At 36.0% G+C, this 21967-nt stretch overlaps 1 protein-coding gene across 1 annotated transcript in view; it reads left to right on the forward strand.

Annotated features, from left to right (window-relative positions):
• tafa3a (TAFA chemokine like family member 3a) overlaps positions 1-21967 on the forward strand; it is a 203146-nt gene that overhangs the window by 122956 nt on the left and 58223 nt on the right. Inside the window, exon 2 of the mRNA XM_002662529.6 lies at positions 9062-9174. Coding sequence (XP_002662575.2) covers positions 9063-9174 — 112 coding nt within the window. The 5' untranslated portion in view covers position 9062. The remainder of the gene's footprint in view (positions 1-9061; positions 9175-21967) is intronic.

The raw sequence follows: 21967 nt of genomic DNA on the forward strand, positions 1-21967 counted from the left end.
CATACATACTCAATCACATACCTACACTAAGGACAATTTAGCTTATTCAATTGATCGTTGGTTCGAGCCTTGGCAAGGGTCAGTTGGTATTTCTGTGTGGAGTTTGCATGTTCTCCCCTTGTTGTTTCCTCTGGGTGCTCCGGTTTCCCCCACAAGTCTAAAAACATGCAATACAGGTTAGTTGGGTAAACTAAATTGTCTGTATTTTATGTGTGTGAATGAGTCTGTATGGATGTTTCCCAGTGATGGGTTGCAGCTGGAATATGCTGGATAAATTGGCAGTTCATTCTGCTGTGGCAACCCCAGATTAATAAAGGGACTAATAAAACCTAAAAGAAAAAGAATGAATGAATGAATGAATGAATGAATGAATGAATGATTGAATGAATACATTGAGAATGTAAATTAATTTGGTATTTTATTTTTATAGTTATCGTTGATTTGGGAAACTTTGGGAATATATTGTAAAAAATGTTCCAAACAATCGATTTGTGTTGGGACAACATTAAGTAATTAAGGAACATTCGTTTTTACAAATTTAAATGGATTGAACATAAAACGATGTTGTCCTACCCCCCCAAAAAAATGTTGTTTCAGTTTGTTTTCAAAAAGTAGTTTGAACAAACAGAAAAAAATCATTTTTTTAGTGTACATCATATTGACCCAAAAGAAAAACTGTGGATTTTTGTGACATTTTTTTATATATTCATCAGATATGATTTTTAAAAAATAGTATTTACTATACACAATATACCAACCCAATCTAATTATGTCTCCCATTTTCATTTCTGGAGAGAGCAAAATATGTCGCAGGAGGTACTTTTTTTCAGTTTTTGTTTTCGCGAATCCACCAGTAGCCGCTTTGTATGCATTTTGAGATCCCAAATTTCTTTTGCCTGTTCTTCTAGAGCCTGTTCCACCAGAGGCCGTTGTCGACTGACTGACTGAATGACTGACCGATTGACTGGCCCACCGTTTCGCCATGTCTGGACCCTACCAATACTATTTTCAAAAGCACCGATAAACCCTTACACTCACTTCCCCACTTTCCAACACTTTACAAAGCAATCCAGTAAAAGAAAAGCCTGCGCCTGATTTTTACCACGTTTTCAGATGTTACCACATTCTCACCCTGTTATTTACAGTACTTCTTTTTTGGGTTTTGTTTTTGTCTTACCCGCCTTCTGGAACTGTTCTTCACCAGAACCCCATCATCAAGGTCAACTCTGCTTCAGGTCTCAAGTCCGCCAACATACATAGGAAGCCACTGGTCAAACTATTAACAGCAGAAAAGCCGTCCATACGGAGGTAAGCGGTCAGCTGCTAAGCGAGAAAAGGAACAGTGTCATACCGTTCATTTTAAAAATTAAATGCAGCCACATGTACTTCTTGCTACATAATTTGCAATCTCCGGAAATGTATACGGAGTACATTTTCAGCCTATATGTTGCAACATACTGCAGTCATAATGACCATTGACTGTAAACTCCATTATCAAACCCTAAATTAGCTTATGTGTTTTCAGCATAGAGAATGATTTTTTGACATCATGAAGGTTTGTTAAAGGTTAAATTGTTTGCTTTTAAACACCTTGGAAATGCAGTTGAATTGTTCTGCCCTTAAACCAAACCATTTCTGTTCAGGAAAGCTGTTGCACACCAGGGTTTGTTGAAAAAAAAAAACATTCTGACCTCTTTGGCTCCTATTTACCCGTGTCTGTCTTCAATCAATATGTGCAAGCCCTTTGGGTGCATGCAAGGCGACGTCAGCTATTTACAGTGTGTGTGTTTTCAATACCTCAACTTCAGTGACTTGTCAACGACCTCATAAGCTTGTGAACCCCATCGGCTTTGTGTGGTTATTGCAGACAGGGAGGCTAATTGAGCTTATGGGCGAGAGGGAAAAAAAACACAAGTGAAAGAAAAGGCGTCAGGTTGGTGAATGATGCTTTTGAAGCTCTGATTTTTTATCCAAACACTTGAGATTTGTAATTATGATTTAAAAATCTTATTTAAATGTTTGTTATTTGAGTCATGGGGTTTTTTTTTATTCTGTTTCTTAAGAGTTTGTCACTTGTGTCATGGACATAAATGTTATTTCAGATTGGGTGTTTTTTTGAAGAAAGGTGTATTGCTACTGTTCTATGTGATCAGACTTGACACCAAAGCAACTGCATAGCAACAATGCAGAACACCCTAATAATAATTCCTTACATTTATATTGTGCTTTTCTGGACACTCAATGCTCTTTACACATTTTTGGCGGGAATCTCCTCATCCACCACCAGTGTGGAGCATCCACCTGGATAATGTGATGGCAGCCATATTGCACCAGACCGCACACCACACACCAGCTGATGAGTGATGAAACCAATTATGATATGGTGATGGTTAGGTTACCATGCCGGGTTTAAACCTCTACTCATTTTTGAAGGACATCAAGCTGGAGTCAAGCTATCAGTTTACCGTCCAATCTGAAAGACAGCGCTTACTGAGCAGTAAAGAGTCCCCATCAATATACTGGGGAGTTAGGACCCACACAGACCGCAGGATGAGCGCCCACTGCTGGTCTCACTCACACCACTTCCGGCAGCAATCTAGCTTTCCCATGAGGTCCCCCATCCAAGTAGTGACCGTGCGCATCCCTGCTTAGCTTCAGAGGCCAATAGGTCTGGGCGATGTTGACCAATTTGGCATTGGATGATATCCAATGTGAAACATAGTGATAGACAATGGTATCATCGTCATAGGCGGTGGTAAATTAATAACTTATGAATAATTAATTAATTCATAACAAATTAATTGTTTGTAGCCTACCGTTTCAACTACCTGAACCTCATAGCCTTTGTTTTACCCATAACCAAATCATAAATAAATAAAGATATGTTACACACAGATTAACACCTGTCAATCACTTTTTCCAGTGGGATCTGTGTCGTTATAATGATGTTGACAAACTTGGTTGGTACAAAAGTTGCACAACCAACAGGAAACAACAGTATCTGAGGTTTTCGCCAAAATGACTTAAGTACAAGTGTGAAAGCGAAAGACTGAAGCAGTGTACTGACACTGTAACACGTTACCTGATAGATTTAAAAGACCGAAGAGTTGTTAGATAGAGACAAGATTAATGAAATATCACGTTTAACAACTATAGTGAGACATGATCCAGTGATACATCCTTGATAAACTCTCTGATGTGCACTGCAGTCTGGGGTGACTGCTGGAGCTCAGTGTCAGATGCGCACATAGCCTACACTGCAGAGCATGACAGTGTGTGTGTGTGTGTTTGGTCATGTGATGTGTGTTTTCAGCGGTATAGTAGGGAAGGAGGACTTTTCAGAAATGCTAGATGAAACGCCAGCATGGACGTGGATCGTTTTCGTTCCTAAATGCCATATTGAAACTAAGACGTACTAGTGTAAATGGGGCCTATGTGTGTGTTTTTGCGAGCAGGTTGCTGCTTAGTTGGTACAAAGCTGCACAAGAATGATTCATTATTTTTGTTTAATTCATTATCAGAGTCTGAATGATCTTTTGCTTAAAGTCTTTTATTTTGTAAAATGACCATATTCTATCGCTTACATCTTGGTGACTTGAGCGCCCAAATGTAACCCACTAGCAGCAAAATGAGTAAGAAACAGGCATCTTTGGAAAGTTTCTTTGCTAAGGAGGCCCAGTGAACGACCCACAAACTGCCAAGGAATGGATTTGCAGCCCATTTGTCAACAAATCAGGTAAATCCAGCATGTCTGTGCAAGATGATCAGCTGATGGAGATCTCTAAGGACGAGCGCCTTTTAGGAGCCATTCGTATAAGTTTGTTGCTTCCAATGGAGGTGCGCGGCTTACATGCACAAGCGACGTGATGTTCCAATGAATCCCGCAAGTGCACTGCAAGTCACGTGACAAGAATTGAGCGATCAGCTTCAGCTTATATGGAATATACACATTTTGGTAAGACTAATTTTCTTAGACAAACCCAGAACACACAAACAATGCAGTGCTTTGTAATTTTATCCATAAATAAAACTTGTATCAGAGCTGCAGTAATGTTTTGTCAGCTTGTCATCCTCTGAAAAAATGGTTGATGTTTGCCTAGCTACCTACAACCTATGAAAAACCAAAAGATCCCCTCCTCCCTGGTCCGCGGTAAAATTGTCAAGCGTTGACAACCACTCCGCTGTGATAAAAAGGTTGAGGACCACTGCCCTAGCTGACCAAAAATGAAAAAAATGTGTAATCCGTCCCCCACAAAAAATGACAGAGTCTCACTAATTCGCCTTAAATGTGGAGGGAGGCCTTACAATATTTTCCAAGGAAAAAGGGGTCTGAGGTAAAAAAAGATTGGGAACCACCGCGCCACACTACTGCTTACATTATGTTAACACATTATTAGCATAATAAATCTACTACAAGCTGCAAAGCAACACCTTACCAACCACAGATCAGCCACAAAACTACTTTTGGCAGCCGCTCAGAGCTCACTACATCGGGTCAGTCAGTATTGCATTGGTAAGCACCACTGCAGGAGCTTCCATTACTATGTATATGTATTTTATATCGATGCAGATCTCATTAACATTTTTAATGTCTTTTTATTTGGCTTGCAAAATGCAACCCAGAGCTTTTTTCTCTAATCAAATAGCACTAATTCAGAAAATGCCTGCCTTAATCAAAACCTCAAATTGGGTTATTCGTATGCTTCTGCTGCGGCCAGAAAAAAAGCGAACTTATAGTGTAGATTAATGAAGGACAGAGAAACCTCCAGAGTCAGACTTACTAGGGAACATATGCAGAAAAGCCCCTCAGTCTCTGCCAAACATGCAGGCTCTCAGCCCTTCATACGAAGCTCGCCTTTGCTGTAATTTGCGGAGAGGTGCTGGCAAAAGACATGAAAAGATGGCTGTGATACTGCTGTTGTCCTCTCTCCGCAAGTAGAACACAAGCTTGGCGGGGCGGCACAATGATTGCTTTTGTGTGTGTTGGTCTCTCCGGACCCCTCAAAGACAGAGAGGGAATTACTGGCCTGCAGCCTCTGATAGTATATCAAGATTACTGTGTTTTCCAGACAAGAGCGGACCACCACCGAAGAGCGAGATTGTGTCACTCGCTAACACATTTGAAGGATGGCTGATATTTGAGGAAATTAATGGCTGTTTGGAATCGTGTCTGCCAGCGTACAAAACCATCTCGCATTTTGGGGGATTTATGGGTGGCGTTGTGCATTGGAGCCATTTGTTTGATCGACTGTACTGACTGTATTTCAGAACAAAATGGGATGTTTGATCTGACATTTAAATGGTAAATGGCCTATTTTCTGGGTGTTTGAGGCAATTAGGGGGAAGTTGTAAAATCTTTTGTTGTGGCAAATGGGATGAAATTAGTGTTTTGCATGGTATTATATAATAATAACCCTTATGTACTGTTGGGGATGTTTTCATCCACTCTGGGGTGATTTTGAGTCTTAATTTGGCCATAGCTTTTTCTGTGTTTCAGCTAGCAGAATTATTTTCAGTGACAAATTCTTATATTGACACATATTTTGAGAATTTTGCTTAAGAATTTTTTAAAGAACTTAATGATACACGTTGCAAATGTACTACTGTTTTGTTATGTTTGGGATGCAAACATCCACTGAATTAAACTGCTGTAAAAATGAATCAGATAAATGTTATTTTTCAACTTTTTTAAACATAAATCTGTTAATCAACCTCAGTCCTGATCAAAACTACTGAACTATTTAGAAAACTACTGGATTTAAACTCTTCAATTGCCAAATTCATAAATTATGTCACTGATTTGGTGAAAAAAAAACACACACAAAATGGCCTATTTTCAATATAAAAGTAATTGTGGACTGGATTTTTAAAAAAACCTTTTATCAAAGTCTTGAACGTGAAACATTGCCTTTGATGCATTGTTTTTTAATTGATTTTATTTTTTCTCCCTAATTTACTGTTGGTGGCTGTTTTTGCCCCATTGACTTCCACTATAACTTCCCATTTTTTGCCCCATTGGCTTCCATTATAACCACATTTTTTAATTGCAAAACCATGACACCATATAATCATGCATTTTTGATTGTTGGTGTTTTTTCCAGTTGGGAAGAGGTACAATTTGAAATGTTTACTGTTGATCATCAGTTGTCACCATTTACCCTTTGGATAGGCCTGTGCAAAAAAAGCTTAGTATCCGAACTTTAAATAGCGTATAACAGCAAATTAAAGTGTGAGTGTGACCTTTTTACACTTACCTTGATGCATCCAAGAAAATCTAATTATGCATCTCAGCTCTTAGAACTACATGGAGTAAACAAAAACAAAGACTGTGTATTTATGCACCATCAAATGTGGTTATAATGGAAGTCAGTGGGACAAATACCGTCACCAACAGTAAATTAGGATGAAAAAATTAAAATCTAACAATGCATCAAAGCCAATTTTGTTACTAATCTTGTCCTAAAATGTCCAAGTAATTAAATCTTATATTGAAACTAAGTAATTTTGTGTTTTTTTTTTCACCAAATCAGCGACATCATCTGTGAACTTAGCAATTAAAGAGTTAAAATCTTGTAATTTTTTAAAACATTTAGTAGTTTTGATCAGGACTGAGGTTTATACAAACAAAATTGAAAAAAAAAATGATCTGATGCATTTTTACAGCAGTTTACTTCAGTGAATGTTTTAACAAAAGGGTAGTCAATTAAAAAAGGTGAACAAGGAATAAACAATAGAAAAGAATGCCTTTTCATGTTACTGTTTCTTGCAATCAGTAATGCTATTGTTCACAGACAATACCATTATACACATACGTGAGTTCTGAATACAATTATTAACCAGGTAAAAAATACTGAAAACATCTTGTGGCAACAAAGCTGTCTTATGGACTATTATCCAATTACAATGGGATTTTGCCAATGTTCCAATTAAACATGATCATGTGTAAACACAATACTTTGATCTAGCTATGTAATTGAGCCTATAATCTTAATGTAGTAACCATAATTACATTGAACTATATGGCTATTTGATCTGAATAATTAGGCATGTACTTAAAATGCCTCATTCATATTATTACCGCTGTAAACAAAGTGTACATGTACACAACTCCTCGAATTAGCTTCATGATATTACACTTTTTTCGGTGTTCATCCATTCAGAATCATTAAACTGTCAATACAACTCATTTTACTTTGTGTTATTTAGATTTTACAAGGTATATAAAGATATATAAAACAGCCATTAAATGCTGGGTTTGTTAATAACATCAGTAAAAATAACCATGATTTTAGGAAAATATTCTGTCACATCTTATTGAGATTAATTTATTAGAAATAATGACCTAGTTTGTGTAGATGTAAACATAGGCACATGTAAAAAAAACTTATTTAGTTGCATTTGAACAGTAAAACAATTTAAGACACATGAATTTGCTCCTTGTAACTCTCTTTCAGACTATAAACCCCATCACACCCTGCATTCACACACCAGTTTCAAGTTCACCCTAATTACTCTGAAATGGCTGTAGGACAATTGTTAGACTTGTTAGTTTGTTACTGTATTATAAAGCATTTACTTCATTTTTGCCTTTCTGTTTTTGACCCTTTGGAATGTTTATTAGTAATAGGAAGCTAGGATCTTTTTTTGAACTGGATCTTTTGAAGAGTTTGTTTCAATGAACTGGTTTTTTAATGCTATATAAACTCATTCATGATGACGTAATGACAATCCTCCCATGTTAAGACTCAACATATCAAAACATCTAGTCAGTTTGTATGTAGTCATGTCATGTTAAAATATCATCAAGCATCAATCATGCATGTGCAGGCTAACAAGTACTGTTTGTATTTGGTTCACCATCTGCTGAATCATGCATGTCCAGTAGTATCAGTTCATTGGCCCTCAAATCTGTGTACTGTTCTAGTAGCTGAAAAACTCAGGATATTGGTTTATTTTGAGTCTGAAGGGGCATCAAGCATGTTAAAAAGTAAGTAGTTTGTTAATAAGTGGTTGCCGGAGAGTTGAATAATTTCAAATGATTCAGTTCGATTTGGTGAACTAGTTCAACCTGTTCGGAAGATCCATTTAAAAAGATTGATTTGTTCGCAATTCAGCCATCATTGCTGTTTATACTGTATCGTTTTGATTGTTTGCCACCTGTCTAGACCCTTTTGCCTGTCATAGGGATTAAGTTTTGGATTTGCCTCTGTTGCTGTGTATTAGAGCTGCACAATTAATCGAAAAAAGATTGCGATCTCGATTCGACTCCACAGTTGTCAAACTCAGTTCCAAAAGGGCCACAGCGCTGCACATTTTAGTTCCAACTATTAATCCAGCATTTCTATGATTCTGCCAATCATATTTTCAAGTTCAGGAAAGAAGCAAAGGCGGCTGCACAAGTCTTTTCATTGTTTTACACACATTGCTCAGCGACATGGACACCTTCAAATGATGTTAAAAGAGTCACATACTGTATTTACAAGGTATAATTCGCCCAAAAATGTAATTTTTGTCTTCATATAATGATGTATTCGCGGCCGGGAAATCACAAGTGACATGAGCTGCTGACTGTGCGGACTATGTTTTGATTCAACCCCTGTATTCACTTCTCTTCCCAATGCAACACTCCCAATATATTATTTCTTTGCATTCACATTTTTAAATGGACACGCAGTTGACATATTTACTGGCTGAAAGCGAGACAAACCTGTCAATCACATCAGACCAACCAATGGAAAACCACAGTTATCCAACCATCCACTTGAACGATATTTAAAATGAAGTTCTCTCCCTCATTTGTTTTGTTTTGTTATTCACAATACGATATGGAAGAAAAGGCTGTCATTCTGTCTTTATAATCAACCTCCATCTTTTTAATCCCCCATATCAAAGTATTATAATATCACCAAATCATGGCAGTTTGATTTCCATGGCATTTGATGGTGTATTTAATATAAACGAGCTGTTTACTGACTCCTAATCCCCATATGTCACTGAATCATATGTTAATGTTCTTGATTTAGTATGAGCATGTATAATATGTATATGTTTGTGTCTGCAGGATGCGGGAGAGGGAGCTGCAGCGTGTGGGCAGGAGATTGCTGCTGTTGGGCATCTGTCTGCTGTCTCTCTGGGGTCAGTTCAGCCTGGCCTCGACACATCGCAGCCATATTGGTGAGTTTTATGCAAACATACACATTAACTTTAATGGGGAGCATTAGAGGAAGCAGACTATGAGCTCATGTGTTGCTCGCTCCACTGCGCATTTAGCCGGGAATGAGCTTGACCTCCAGGTTCTGAAGTTCTGAATGTCTTTTTGTGGAAATATATAGATAGCCGTTGCCTTATGTTGTACTATGGGGTGAACAACCTCATGTGGCTTATTTCGAAACAGCCTGTTTGACCTTGTGCAGGAATAATATTGCAGTTGGGATTAGCTTGGATGAAAACAAGCATAAAGATTGTTTTCTTGTATTGGAGATGCTGTAAGGAATTGTCTGAATATTCCATATGCTGCTTTTTCTCATCTCCGGGGACTTATTGAAGCTCTTCAATAGAACAGAAAAGAAACAAAGTGTTGCTGTAAAAAGTAAAGGTGGATGACTTGTAGATTTTTTTGTCATTGGGTGAATTTATTGAGATATTTTTGTGACTTTTTAGACAATTGTGTTGACAAATCAGAGCTGTTTGTGTAATTTTTGATATCGCTGCATGATTTGGTGAAAAATCTAATGCTTGTGAATGCATTTTTTACACTTTTAAATGACATTGCTGTGCTTGTTTTGAAGTTCTTGTGTTGTTATTACAGTATAAACTTTGTGGTTAGAGCTGTCTCAGAAGAATGATTTCCCTTTTCAAATAGCGGTCATTAATTTAAGCCAATTGATAGTTTCCACATGACGTCACGCCATTAGGGGAATGCTCCCCTGGCGGGCAAAACATTGCTATCTCCCGCTGACCACCAAGTCACAGGCTGAGTGATTCTCTTTTTTTAGCCAAAAAGCCAGATAATTGTTGTGTAATAAGATGTAGCATTACTAACCGATGAGCAGACATGCCTAGGCTGTGCTTCTACATAATTCTCTCATAGAAAGAACAACCAAAAAGTATAAATGAATGGATTAGTGCCTAATGGAAGCATAATTAACTAATAACAAAATATGGTACCTATAACTGTCAGTGCATTTGTATGCTTCTTATACAATTTCTATTCTGATTTGCTGGTTAAGTGCGATTCAAGACCCCTTATTTTGCATTATAAAAGGTCATATTTTGGTTTTAGGGGTCTTCAGCAACAGGCTGACATGCATGCAAGGTCAAAAACACCTTAATTTTCCTATAATATGTATTTATTTTAACATAACTATCCCAGCAACTCCCATTTGATTCATTCAGCGATTCATTTGCTCTCAAACCTCTCCTTTGTGTGTAGCTAATCTGCTGTGATTGGTCCGATGACCCAGTCTGTTGTGAGTGGTTGACTGCGTTCAGCATGAGACAGAGAGAAATGCCCACCACGGCTATGAAATAGCCAGCAGAGTATGTGAGAGACCAATGTAGGAATGCAATAAAGCAATGCAGTTAAACACCAGCATATTACTTTACTTCTTACGCTAACCTCAAGTAATAACGACACACATTCAGTATTAATCCACAAAGTAGATTATGTGAATAGCCCCATACAGATTGTTTGTTATCTTCGCATCATGATCAGTCCCGTGATCCCCTGTTAGTGTCTGAAGGGAAAGGCGCGTTCACGTTTTAGCGGAATTGGTATTTGATATTTGGCGATGTACCGTGTCGACATTTGATGCGTTCAGCCAAAAGATCCGGACCCAACACGATTCATTAATTCGAATAATTTATTCAACTCTTTATTCTGACTATTTTGTTAAAGTATTAAATATTTTTTAAGAAATATATAATTTTGAATGAAGTGCAGTGTCAGATTTAAAGTTCAGCTGGATGTTTTTATTCACTGTGTTACAGACTGCATGAAAGGTCATTTTCAAAAACCCATAATAGGGGCTCTTTAAAGTATAAATTGCAACGCAATGTATTAATAGCAAAAGTAAACAAATAGATTATTCCTACCCACAAATATTAATCTAAGCAAAAGAAATGGATACCAAATATTTAAGACAGACAATTACACGCTATAATTCCATCACCAATGATTAAATCACTGAGGAATATCCACAAGATAGATGTAAACTTGCTGATTCGAAGCTCTGACGGGGATATAAATAACAGAAAAAAACGGCTGCAGGTGCAGTATATGGATCGCAAATGCCCTCAATAACCCCAATAACTCTGTTTTCTTCTGTTAATATGTAATTCAAATATTCGTAGCTTAAAATAGATGGAACAATGACTGGATTGTGATGTTTTCCTATTGAGATTAGTGAAGTTGCTATGTCTTCCCTTTATTTTTTTTATTGCCCAAAAGGTTTCTGCACAGGTCACGTGACTGAAAACTAGTCTACTAATTGCATATTTATATACAAGAAGAAACTGGTTTGCATTTTAGGACTGAAAAGATGTTTTTTTCTAACACATTTCTACATTAAAGAGAAATACCAAATATTTTTTTATATACACTTGAAATAAACTGCTTCAGTGCATGCACAAAATAAACCACAGCTACACTAGAAAAAAATAAGGATTATGAATGAGTCAGAAAAAACTGTGCAGAAACTAACTGGGTATTAAGGCCTATGCACAAAAGCATATTGCAGCAAAGTGAAATATGCATAAATAATTCGCTGGTGTAATAAATACAATCAACACTGGGGCATCTGCATAACATAGTAATACAAAATTAAGAGCATAAATACGACAGAACAAAGATACAAATGAAATAAAGAGACTTCTGCGGAGTCTAACAGTGTTCAACTAACTGAATAATAAAATCTAAAAGTAACACTGCATAATCTTCACTGTATAAATTCAATACAATTCATCTTTGTTAAATATAGGAACATTATAATTTTTTACGCCTGAAGGTTAAAATGTTAACTCACCAACACACCTTACAAACACATCCAGATGATACACTTTCACAGTTGTTTAACCCTCATGTGCACCATTTTAACAGCAGAAACAAACCCCTTTATTTTTTTGTTTATCTTGAAGTTTGGTGACTTTCTAAAATGAATATTTATTAAATAATTTTCTATTTTCATAAATGTTGTACACACACACACACACACACACACTTCCAAACACACACACAATAAGAATCTGATCATTTATCTTTTATGAATACTTTCTTGATAAAATATTTTTGTATTTATGAAGCTACATTTAGCATTAGAAAATACACCCATTACTTTAGTCAAAAATGAGTGTTACCTTCTGATTAACTTGAGGAAATACTCCACACTGACGAGGGAAAACTTAGACATTCACTGATTTGTTTTTTTATTGCAATAACAACAGGTAATTATTTAAAAACATGCTACAGATAAAAATAATAAAAAGAAAACGAGAAATATGACAATTTTAATATGACAATATTTTATATGACAATGTTATACATGTATAGCACAGAGAAGCACAATGAGAAAGAGAAAAGAAGTCAATAAAACAAATAAATAATAATATAAAAAATAAACAGAAATGACAAAGAGAGAGAGGGGGCACATGAACAAATAATACAGATTAATACAGATTAATATTTTAGAAACTTCTTTCTTGTTATGATACTCTTAAATGGTCTTTCAATTCTCATTTAAAAATACTAAATTTGGTTCTCATATTTACATATATATATATATATATATATATATATATATATATATATATATATATATATATATATATATATATATATATATATATATATATATATATAAAACTTTACAAAAAATACATTCACAGAATTTGTGATGAATAATTAAGTTGTTTCTTCATGCAAAAATTGATTTGAGGATTGAAAATAAATTTATATGCTTTATTTTAGAGGTTTGGTAAAAGCAAACAGCTCTGTTAGACATTTTATTTTATTTTGTGGTAACTTACTGGCAGCACTGTTACTGCAACTGCCTCTTAATAGTAACTAACCTGTAAACATGTTTTACAGTAGCGGGGTCCTACCGCAATTAAATTTTTTTAATTTTTTTTATTTTTTTTTAAATTTTATTTATTTTTTATTTTTTAACAGTAAAACAATTTTACCGCAACTTCTTTTTATGTTAAAATGCCCTTGAACAAGTTAAAATTTTACAGTGAGTAATCTTACACTAGTTTTATAAAATTTGTTTACACTAGCAGTACGAAAGCTTTATTCTTAGTATTTACTATTGAATTTAATACATTTCTAAAAACTAACCTTTTTAACAACTGTCTCTTGTTTGTCTTCAACTACATTAGGAGTGCTTGATTACTCTGATTACAGTAGAATACCACAAATTCCTAATATGTAGTAAGTTACTGTAAACGCTTTAAAATGAACCACAATGCAATGCATATCACAGTAGTCAACTTTAAGGAATGTATGTGGTATTTTACTGGGAGTTTTTGCAGTAAGTAGCTGTAAAATGAAGCACGTGCAAATAAATTGTGCTATTCATGCTTAAATACTGTAGATGCGTTTTACTTGCTTTATTCGCGCATCAAATTCACTTCAAAATAGGCGCAAATTCATGTCATGGGCAGGGCTTCTGTTTGCCCGGTAACTCTAGCTTTGTTGCTAAATGGCTAACATGTTTTTATTGAGATAGTAGCTGGGCTTTTTTGTGCTTAAGGAAGGCTGATAAACAGCGTAGATTTGTTCGGCGCCGTGTCTGAGTTTACTAGATGCTTTCAGAGGTGCACCCAGTCCTGTGAGTTCATCAACTCTTCCAGAAATTATACCTGGATGATGGAGGCTTTCATGCTTCAGAATGAGTCGAGCCCAGTTTGATGAACTGTTGTCCGGTGTCGGCAAGAGGATTTCCCCCAGGACACCAACAACAGACACTATGTTATAATCACTCCCCTAAAAGAGCAAGCTCCTGATTGATTAATGTCTGGCCGGAACGCTAAGTAACAGTGGTTGTATATGCAATTCTATGACAACAAGAGGGTTAAACTTCACCTTGAATTCAACAGTATGATTATTGCTACCTGGTCCACTATGATTGCTATGCCTATGCTATAAACGCCAACCCAATGCTCATTGGAGAGTCCTTTGAGACATGAAAAGTGAATTTTCTTTCTAAAAAAAAACCCCTGACTCAATGAGAAGGCACGGTTAGGTCAATGGAGCCTTGTTTCAGTCCAACAGTGCCGCCAGAGGAGAAGGTGCCAGGTTTGTCACTGACATTTCATTGCAAGAAGAAAGCGACAAAGTGAAGGAGAAGGAGAACCCAGGGCGAAAGGTGGAAGATGTGAATACACGTTGCAATAATGAGACCCCGTCCACAGGGGCCGAGCAGCAAACAGTCGCCAACCAGGAGCGAAAGGAGAAAATGGTGTTCAAGCACGCAGCAAACAGACCCGATTAGCCACATATATCCTGGTCCTCTTTCTCTATACGCCGAAAGCCACAAAGACCCATTGGGGACAAAGCCAAGCAACAGCTCCAATTAATCTCCTGTTATCGAGTCAAAGGCCGACTCTAAATAAAATCATGCAGCTTTTCAGGCACAGCGACAAAGATAGCAACAAGTTTAGGAGGGCCCATCCTTCTCCCGCCGGATGTGTACGTGTGGTAGAAAGGATGATTGATTACAGCATGAGTTGCCCAATCATTCACCCTGCGGTGGGGAGAGACTGGCTTTCCAGCCTGACGCCGGTTCTTCGGCTCCAGGCAAGCACAGAACTAATCACAGAGTAACTCCCAGCGGCCCGGGGAGGTCAGGCCAAGGTGTTACCCAGTAAACAAACCTCTTTAGCCCTGCTGTTTAAGAGAAGTGTGGGCCTCCTGCAGCCGTGGAGAGTCAAGCTCTTAGCGCACCCTTAAGAGTGCACAGATCAGCCCAATAATGCCACGGGGACCACAGCAATGCCAGGACTCATTAGTTAGTCATGAGAGGGGGAGAGAGAGAGACTGGGTGAGGGTGGGAGGAGGGAGGGAAGGATATGGCAACAGATGAGAAAAAAGAGGGAGAACAAGGGAAAGGGGAAATGAGAGCAAACCTGGCAACTTTTGTAAATAAATAAAAACTAACAGTGTTGTGTTTGGCAGCACAGTGGTTCAGTGGTTAGCACTGTCACCTCCTAGCAAGAAGGTCACTGGTTTGAGTCCCAGCTGGGCCAATATGCGTTTCTGTGTGGAGTTTGCATGTTTATTTGAACTGAACTTAAACACTAAAAACTGAACTACACTGTTCCAGTTACTATGACCATTTATGTGAAGCTGCTTTGACACAATCCACATTGTAAAAGCGCGATACAAATAAAGCTGAACTGAATTTAATTGAATTATTTTCGTGTGGGTTTTCTCCGGGTGCTGAAGTGGGTAAACTAATTTGGTCGTAGTGTGTGAGTGACTGTGTGAATGCGAGAGTGTATGGGTAATTCCTAGTACTGGATTGCAGCTGGAAAGGCATCCTTTGCTTTAAACATATGTTGGAATAGTTAGCAGTTCATTCTGCTGTGGCGACCCCTGATAAATAAGGGATCTAAGCCGAAGGAAAGCGAAGGAATGAATATTGTTTCAACTTCAAATTAAAATTGTATTGGTCACATACACAGTCATACACAGTTTGATATGCAGTGAAATGCTTACACAACCACTCATGACTTGTGAAAATAATAACAACAATAAAAATAATAAAGTTAACAATAAGAATCTAAATTAGGGAGAAAGAGGAGTTATGCGATAGAAAATAAAAGTTATTTAAAATAATATAAAAAATATCAATATAAATATATAAATACAAATTTAAGTAATTAATATAAATATACAAATATATAAAAAGACTTTAGATATAGAGTATGTGGCTGTAGAAAAAAAGTAGAATATAGATAAAAATGTAAAGACTTTATTTGGTTATATATATATATATATACATACAGTTGAAGTTAGAATTATTAGCCCCCCTAAATTATTACACCGCTTGTTTATTTTTCTCCAATTTCTTTTTAACGGAGAGAAGATTTTTTTCAACACATTTCTAAACATAATAGTTTTAATAACTCATTTCTAATAATGGATTTATTTTTTCTTTACCATGATGACAGTAAATAACATTTTACTTGATATTTTTCAAGACACTTCTTTACAGGATAAAGTGACATTTAAAGGCTTAACTAGGTTAATTAGGGTAACTAGGCAGGTTAGAGTAATTAGGCAAGTTATTGTATAACAATGGTTTGTCATGTAGGTTATCGAGAAAAAATATAGCTTAAAGGGGCTAATAATTTTGTCACTAAAATGGTGTTTTAAAAATTAAAAACTGCTTTAATTCTAGCCGAAATAAAACAAATAAGACTTTTTCCAGAAGAAAAAAATATTATCAGACATACTGTGAAAATTTCCTTGCTCTGTTAAACACCATTTGGAATATATTTAAAAAAGAATAAAAAAAATTGAAGGGGGCTTATATATACTTCCCAGTTTGAGTGTGGTTTAAGTGTGTCAAAGTTGTAAAATAGTGAAGGCATTTAAAAAAGCAATAGTCTAATTAAATAAATAAATAAGTAAATTAATAAAATTATTCCTGAGGGTAAATGTAAGTATAAGCAACAAATAAATGCAAATGTATTTTACATAATTTTTTGATTGTATCTTATTTATAAAGTTGAAGTCAGAATTTATAGCCCCCCTTTGATTTATTTATTTATTATTTAAATATTTCCCTAATGATGTTCAACAGAGCAAGGACATTTTCACTGTATGTCTGATAATATTTCAACAAATCTTTCTCATGAACTAGTGCAGCACACTCCTGATGCACTCGCAGGTACAGATGTCCAGTCTACACGTTGGATTACACGCAAGTATCTAATCAGCGTGACACAGCTTCAAAAATTTGTTTCAAGCCAAAAAGAACGAATTTGCTCAAAATAACGCAAAAGCAACCAATTTTCACTTTTTTTTGTGTGAAAGATATGTGTCCTAATAGTGTTTTTAGCAGCGTTGGACACATATGACTCTCAACTGTAAAAAAATGTGTTTTGATGTTTCGTGACCCTTTACCAAGTTGGGGGAGTTCTCGAGATCTACCAGTGCTTAAACTCCCCTCTCGCCATCTTATAAGCTCAGGGCTCTCTCCTGGCAAGTGTGAACTCTTGAAAAATAAGTTTAAACAAACAGCAAACGCCATCCTTTTTGAGTTTATATGTGCTATTAAAAGCATATCATTTTTATAATTTGGAACTAGTGTGTTTAAAGCTGTACTATTTGTACAAAACTATTTATTGTGTGTTTTTTTTTTAACTCAACCCTATTTAGAATGTCATTTTGGACAGTATATGTTTTAATTATTAATTACCTGGATTAATTGATTTATTATAATAAATGAATAAATTATTGTTAATTATTGCCTTTTGGTGATAGTTTTTGACTAATCTGAGCCCAGTTTGCTTAACTTTTCATTAAAGCAACAAATCAAAAATATTAATTTCTCTATTTGCTTACTAATAAATCTCGTTGCTCTCTTGGAGAAACAATTGAGCAAATATTTGCCATGTTTATTTCCTGTGTTGGTCTTGAACAAGCTGATGCATCAATGTAAAATCTCTTCATAGCAATAAGATCGTCTTTTGCCGTTGATTAGATGGAAAGTTTCCCCCTCTTCTCCTTAAATAGATGCGTCTCCATATTAATACACAGCAATCAAGCATTTTCTGATTTGTTAGTCAGTAGCTGCAGGGGGAGACTGTGCAACGCATGCTGGAATAATGGAGGCGTGAAAACCTCATCGCAAGAGCTGATTATCAGATTTAGTCTGACAGCTGGTCTCTTTTCTTCAGATACAGGGCTTAAAGTGATACACTCTGCAGGTCATGAAGTTACAGATGTAACTGGCTCTGGAAAAAATGTTCTGTTGATGTTAAGATGAAATATGGCCCCAAACTGAATTGAATTATTAAAAACAATGGGATCATTTGAATTTTTCACTCTGCTAGGTTAACATGCACATACCCACCTACACATTAACATTTGCAGTTGTATAATTACCTGTCCAAATTAATAATGCTTGACATCAGATCGGTGTGAAAAGGTTCTAGTTAGCTTGGTATTATTAGTAACAAAGACATTATAATTCACTTTTTTTTCACCCAAAATGAAAATACTGTCATATTTACTCTTATGAAGATAAGATACTCTTATGTCATATTTACCCTTTGAAGAATGCTGAAACCTGTAACCAGTTTCTTTTATAGATTTTTTCCCCCTAAATTGTTAGTCAATGGTTACAGGTTAAGCAGATAATTTAAAGAATGCTGGAAACCTGTTACCATTGACTTCTGTAGTATTTTTTTTTCATAAATTCTACGTCAATGGTTACAGGTTAAGCAGATAATTTGAAGAATGCTGGAAACCTGTAACCATTGACTTCTGTAGTATTTTTTTTTTCATAAATTCTATGTCAATGGTTACAGGTTAAGCAGATAATTTGAAGAATGCTGGAAACCTGTAACCATTGACTTCTGTAGTATTTGTTTTTTTCATAAATTGTACGTCAATAGTTACAGGTTAAGCAGATATTTTAAAGAATGCTGAAAACCTGTGACCATTGACTTCTATAGTATTTTTTTTTTCATAAATTGTCCTTTACTAGTTACAGATTAAGCAGATAATTTGAAGAATGCTGGAAACCTGTAACCATTGACCTTTATACTATTTGTTTTTTTTTTCATAAATTGTCCTTCAATAGTTACAGGTTAAGCAGATAATTTGAAGAATGCTGGAAACCTGTAACCACTAACTTCTATAGTATTTGTTTTTTCCTAAATTGTAAGTTAGTGGTTACAGGTCAAGCAAATATTTTGCAGAATGCTGGAAACCTGTAACCATTGACTTCTATAGTATTTGGTTTTTCCTAAATTGTAAGTCAATGGTTAAAGGTTAAGCAGACATTTTGAAGAATGCTGGAAACCTGTAACCATTGACTTCTGTAGTATTTTATTTTTCCTAAATTGTAGTCAATAGTTATAGGTTAAGCAGATAATTTGAGGAATGCTGGAAACCTGTAACCATTGCCTTCTATAGTACTAGTTTTGTTTTTCCTAAATTGTAGTCAATAGTTACAGGTTAAGCAGATAATTTGAAGAATGCTGGAAACCTGTAACCATTGACTTCTATAGTATTTGTTATTCCTAAATTATAAGTCAGTCGTTACAGGTTTTCATCATTCTTCAAAATATCTGCTTTTGTGTTTGACAAAGAGAGTTTTGATAACCAGTTTTATAACCACCCGAGTGAGTAAATAGTGAATAAATGTTCCTAATTTAGGGTGACCTATCGCTTTAAAGTCATTGTTAAGTTAAACTTAAATTGAATAAGGTTTTCAACTACCGTAGGTTATTTCTATATTCACTGAAATGCTGGCTTGCTCGTCACTTTGTGCTGAATTTCAACCTAGAGTGGTCTCGTATGCCTACAAGAGAATTCCTGCATGCTTCAGTGCACGCTGTGTAGAATAGCATAGCTATAGCTTGTAACAGTGAAAGAGAAGGAGGAAGACATCTCAGCATTTCGGACTGTGACATTTTAGTGTCTGCAGGGCAGGTCAGTGTTTCCTCTGGGACACTGAAACACGTGGAGCACTTTTCACAGCATATTGGGGTAAAGGACATGGTGTAGCATTTAAAGATGTAATAAAATAGACTGATAGAAAGATAGATGGGTGGGTGGGTCAATTGGTAGATGGATCGATGGATACAGATAAATAAAATAATAAAATCAGGGATAAGGCAGAGAATTTGACATTTTGCTTATACCTGCACTAATTGTATATTAAAATTATTTAAAACATCATGTACATAGCATTATTCATGCCGTTGGAATTTCACAATGTAAATGAATTCATGCTGTTTGAGCTTCATTAAGCTGTCTGTGTAAATACATCCCAATGCCATTTCAGCTGCTTCCACATCTTGTGAAGTGGACAGATGGGTTTGCTGATAATGATTTCATTCGACTGACCTGCAGTACCTTATATAACAACCCTATAGTTCCTTGTTATATTAATTACATGTATGAATATGCTGAATAAATATTGGCCATTATATTAGTTAAAGTGTCTTGGAAATGATTGGAAGGTGGCCAAATGTCTTAAACATGCTTAAAGACCTGATATAGAACATTGATGAAAATATTGTATCAAAATTTATTGCATTTACATATTTTGAACAATTAAATATATATATATAAGCTTAGCAATGGATACGGTAGTTGTGTAGCAGAGAGACAGACAGGTAAACAAACAGATATGGTATAAATATCCTCAAGTATTCTAGTATAGTTTGACTTACAGCACTTCACGTGACATTTACTGTAATGCAAGTAATAATTGTTTCAGCTGACGTGTATGACATTTGCTTTGGTTAATGATTGACACTGTATGGTAAAGGTGAAGGAAGTGAAGGAAAAAGCAGCATGAGACTCTTAAATGTGAAGTCAGAACCATTAAAGAAGCATTGCTAGAGTGTGCAGACCTAAAATAAACTTAAGGTAGGTACTTCTATAACTTTCGTATTGTTTTATACTTATTGCAGTGTTTTAATATACAACTGCCTTAAAACTGTGCTTACTGTATGTTTAAAAGCCATTCATTCACATCTGCAGCTAGTGAGAACAGCAGAAACCATTGCTAACTCACCAACGTCACTTTAGAGCTAGTATTTGAATGATTCTCTAGCGTAAAGTCTAAAGTGATGACAAAAAAGGTGATATTGCTCACATTTTAAGATTATAAGGCATGAAATTACCATGCCATCATGCCATGCCATCAGTCTACTGAGATTTCCTAGTATTGCTCTGTTGCAATTGGGTGATTAACCCCGAAAAAGCCAAAGCAAAGCAAACACTACCAATTACTATAGTATAAATACAACACTAAGACATACAAAAGAGAGGGATCAACTCAGAGTTACCATTTTTTTAAAAATGATTTTAATGATTTAATGATTTGATAAGCTATAATGTGAATTTGAGAATTTAAGTTTTTCTCCCCTATGGACTTGTAATGCAGTCCCTGTCACCATCTTGTGGCGGAGTGTCAACCGTCTTTGCTCTGCTCAGTTTGACAGGCTAATGTCCGCTGACGCACTGAATCTCCAAAATTACAAATATTTAAAATGGGCACTATCCTTATAAATAAACTGCATAGTTGCAGTCTAAACAACTACATTCTCCACTAAAAAAGCCTCAAAAGTACAATATGTTGCCCAACAGCTGCAATATTTGTCCAACTGTAGTGAGTTTATTAATCTACTGTACTCTATGTGAGCGGAGTAATATACAAGGGTGAGGAGGCTGTATGAGTTCTGTTATCAGCCAATCAGATTCGAGAACCAGACAGAACTTTTAAATATATATACAGGGCTTATTTTGTGCCGGAATTTGCCGGACGCACCTCTGAAATTTGACCCGGCACCTCATTTTACTGATCCCCCTCCTCAACCGCCTTCCTCCCACATCCACTGTTCACTCCCATTTTTTTTTTCCGTGAATCCTCAATTCTCTTCACTTTCGTCCTGTGCCCTGCGACACCCCTCTGCCATCCAACATCAAGCACACCCACCCCCACCCCTCCCCCCCGCTATCCACGCTCTCCACTTTTATGCGCGACACCTCTCTATCCTCTAGTAACATGCCGGATCCGTTACTCTGATCTGTTCTGGGACCTCGCATTTTACAAATTAGGCACTGTATATACATATATGAATATCAACAGTAATTGTAATTTCTTTTCTTATGGTTGATTTTAATTTGTTTTTAACTAACATTTAATGAGATGTTTTTTAAAGTGTTACCTATTGTAATTGATCATCCTTTTTCATTTTAATTGGGTTGAACAATTTGTTT

This window comes from Danio rerio, chromosome 6 (assembly GCF_049306965.1).
Source record: "Danio rerio strain Tuebingen ecotype United States chromosome 6, GRCz12tu, whole genome shotgun sequence".
NCBI lineage: Eukaryota > Metazoa > Chordata > Actinopteri > Cypriniformes > Danionidae > Danio > Danio rerio.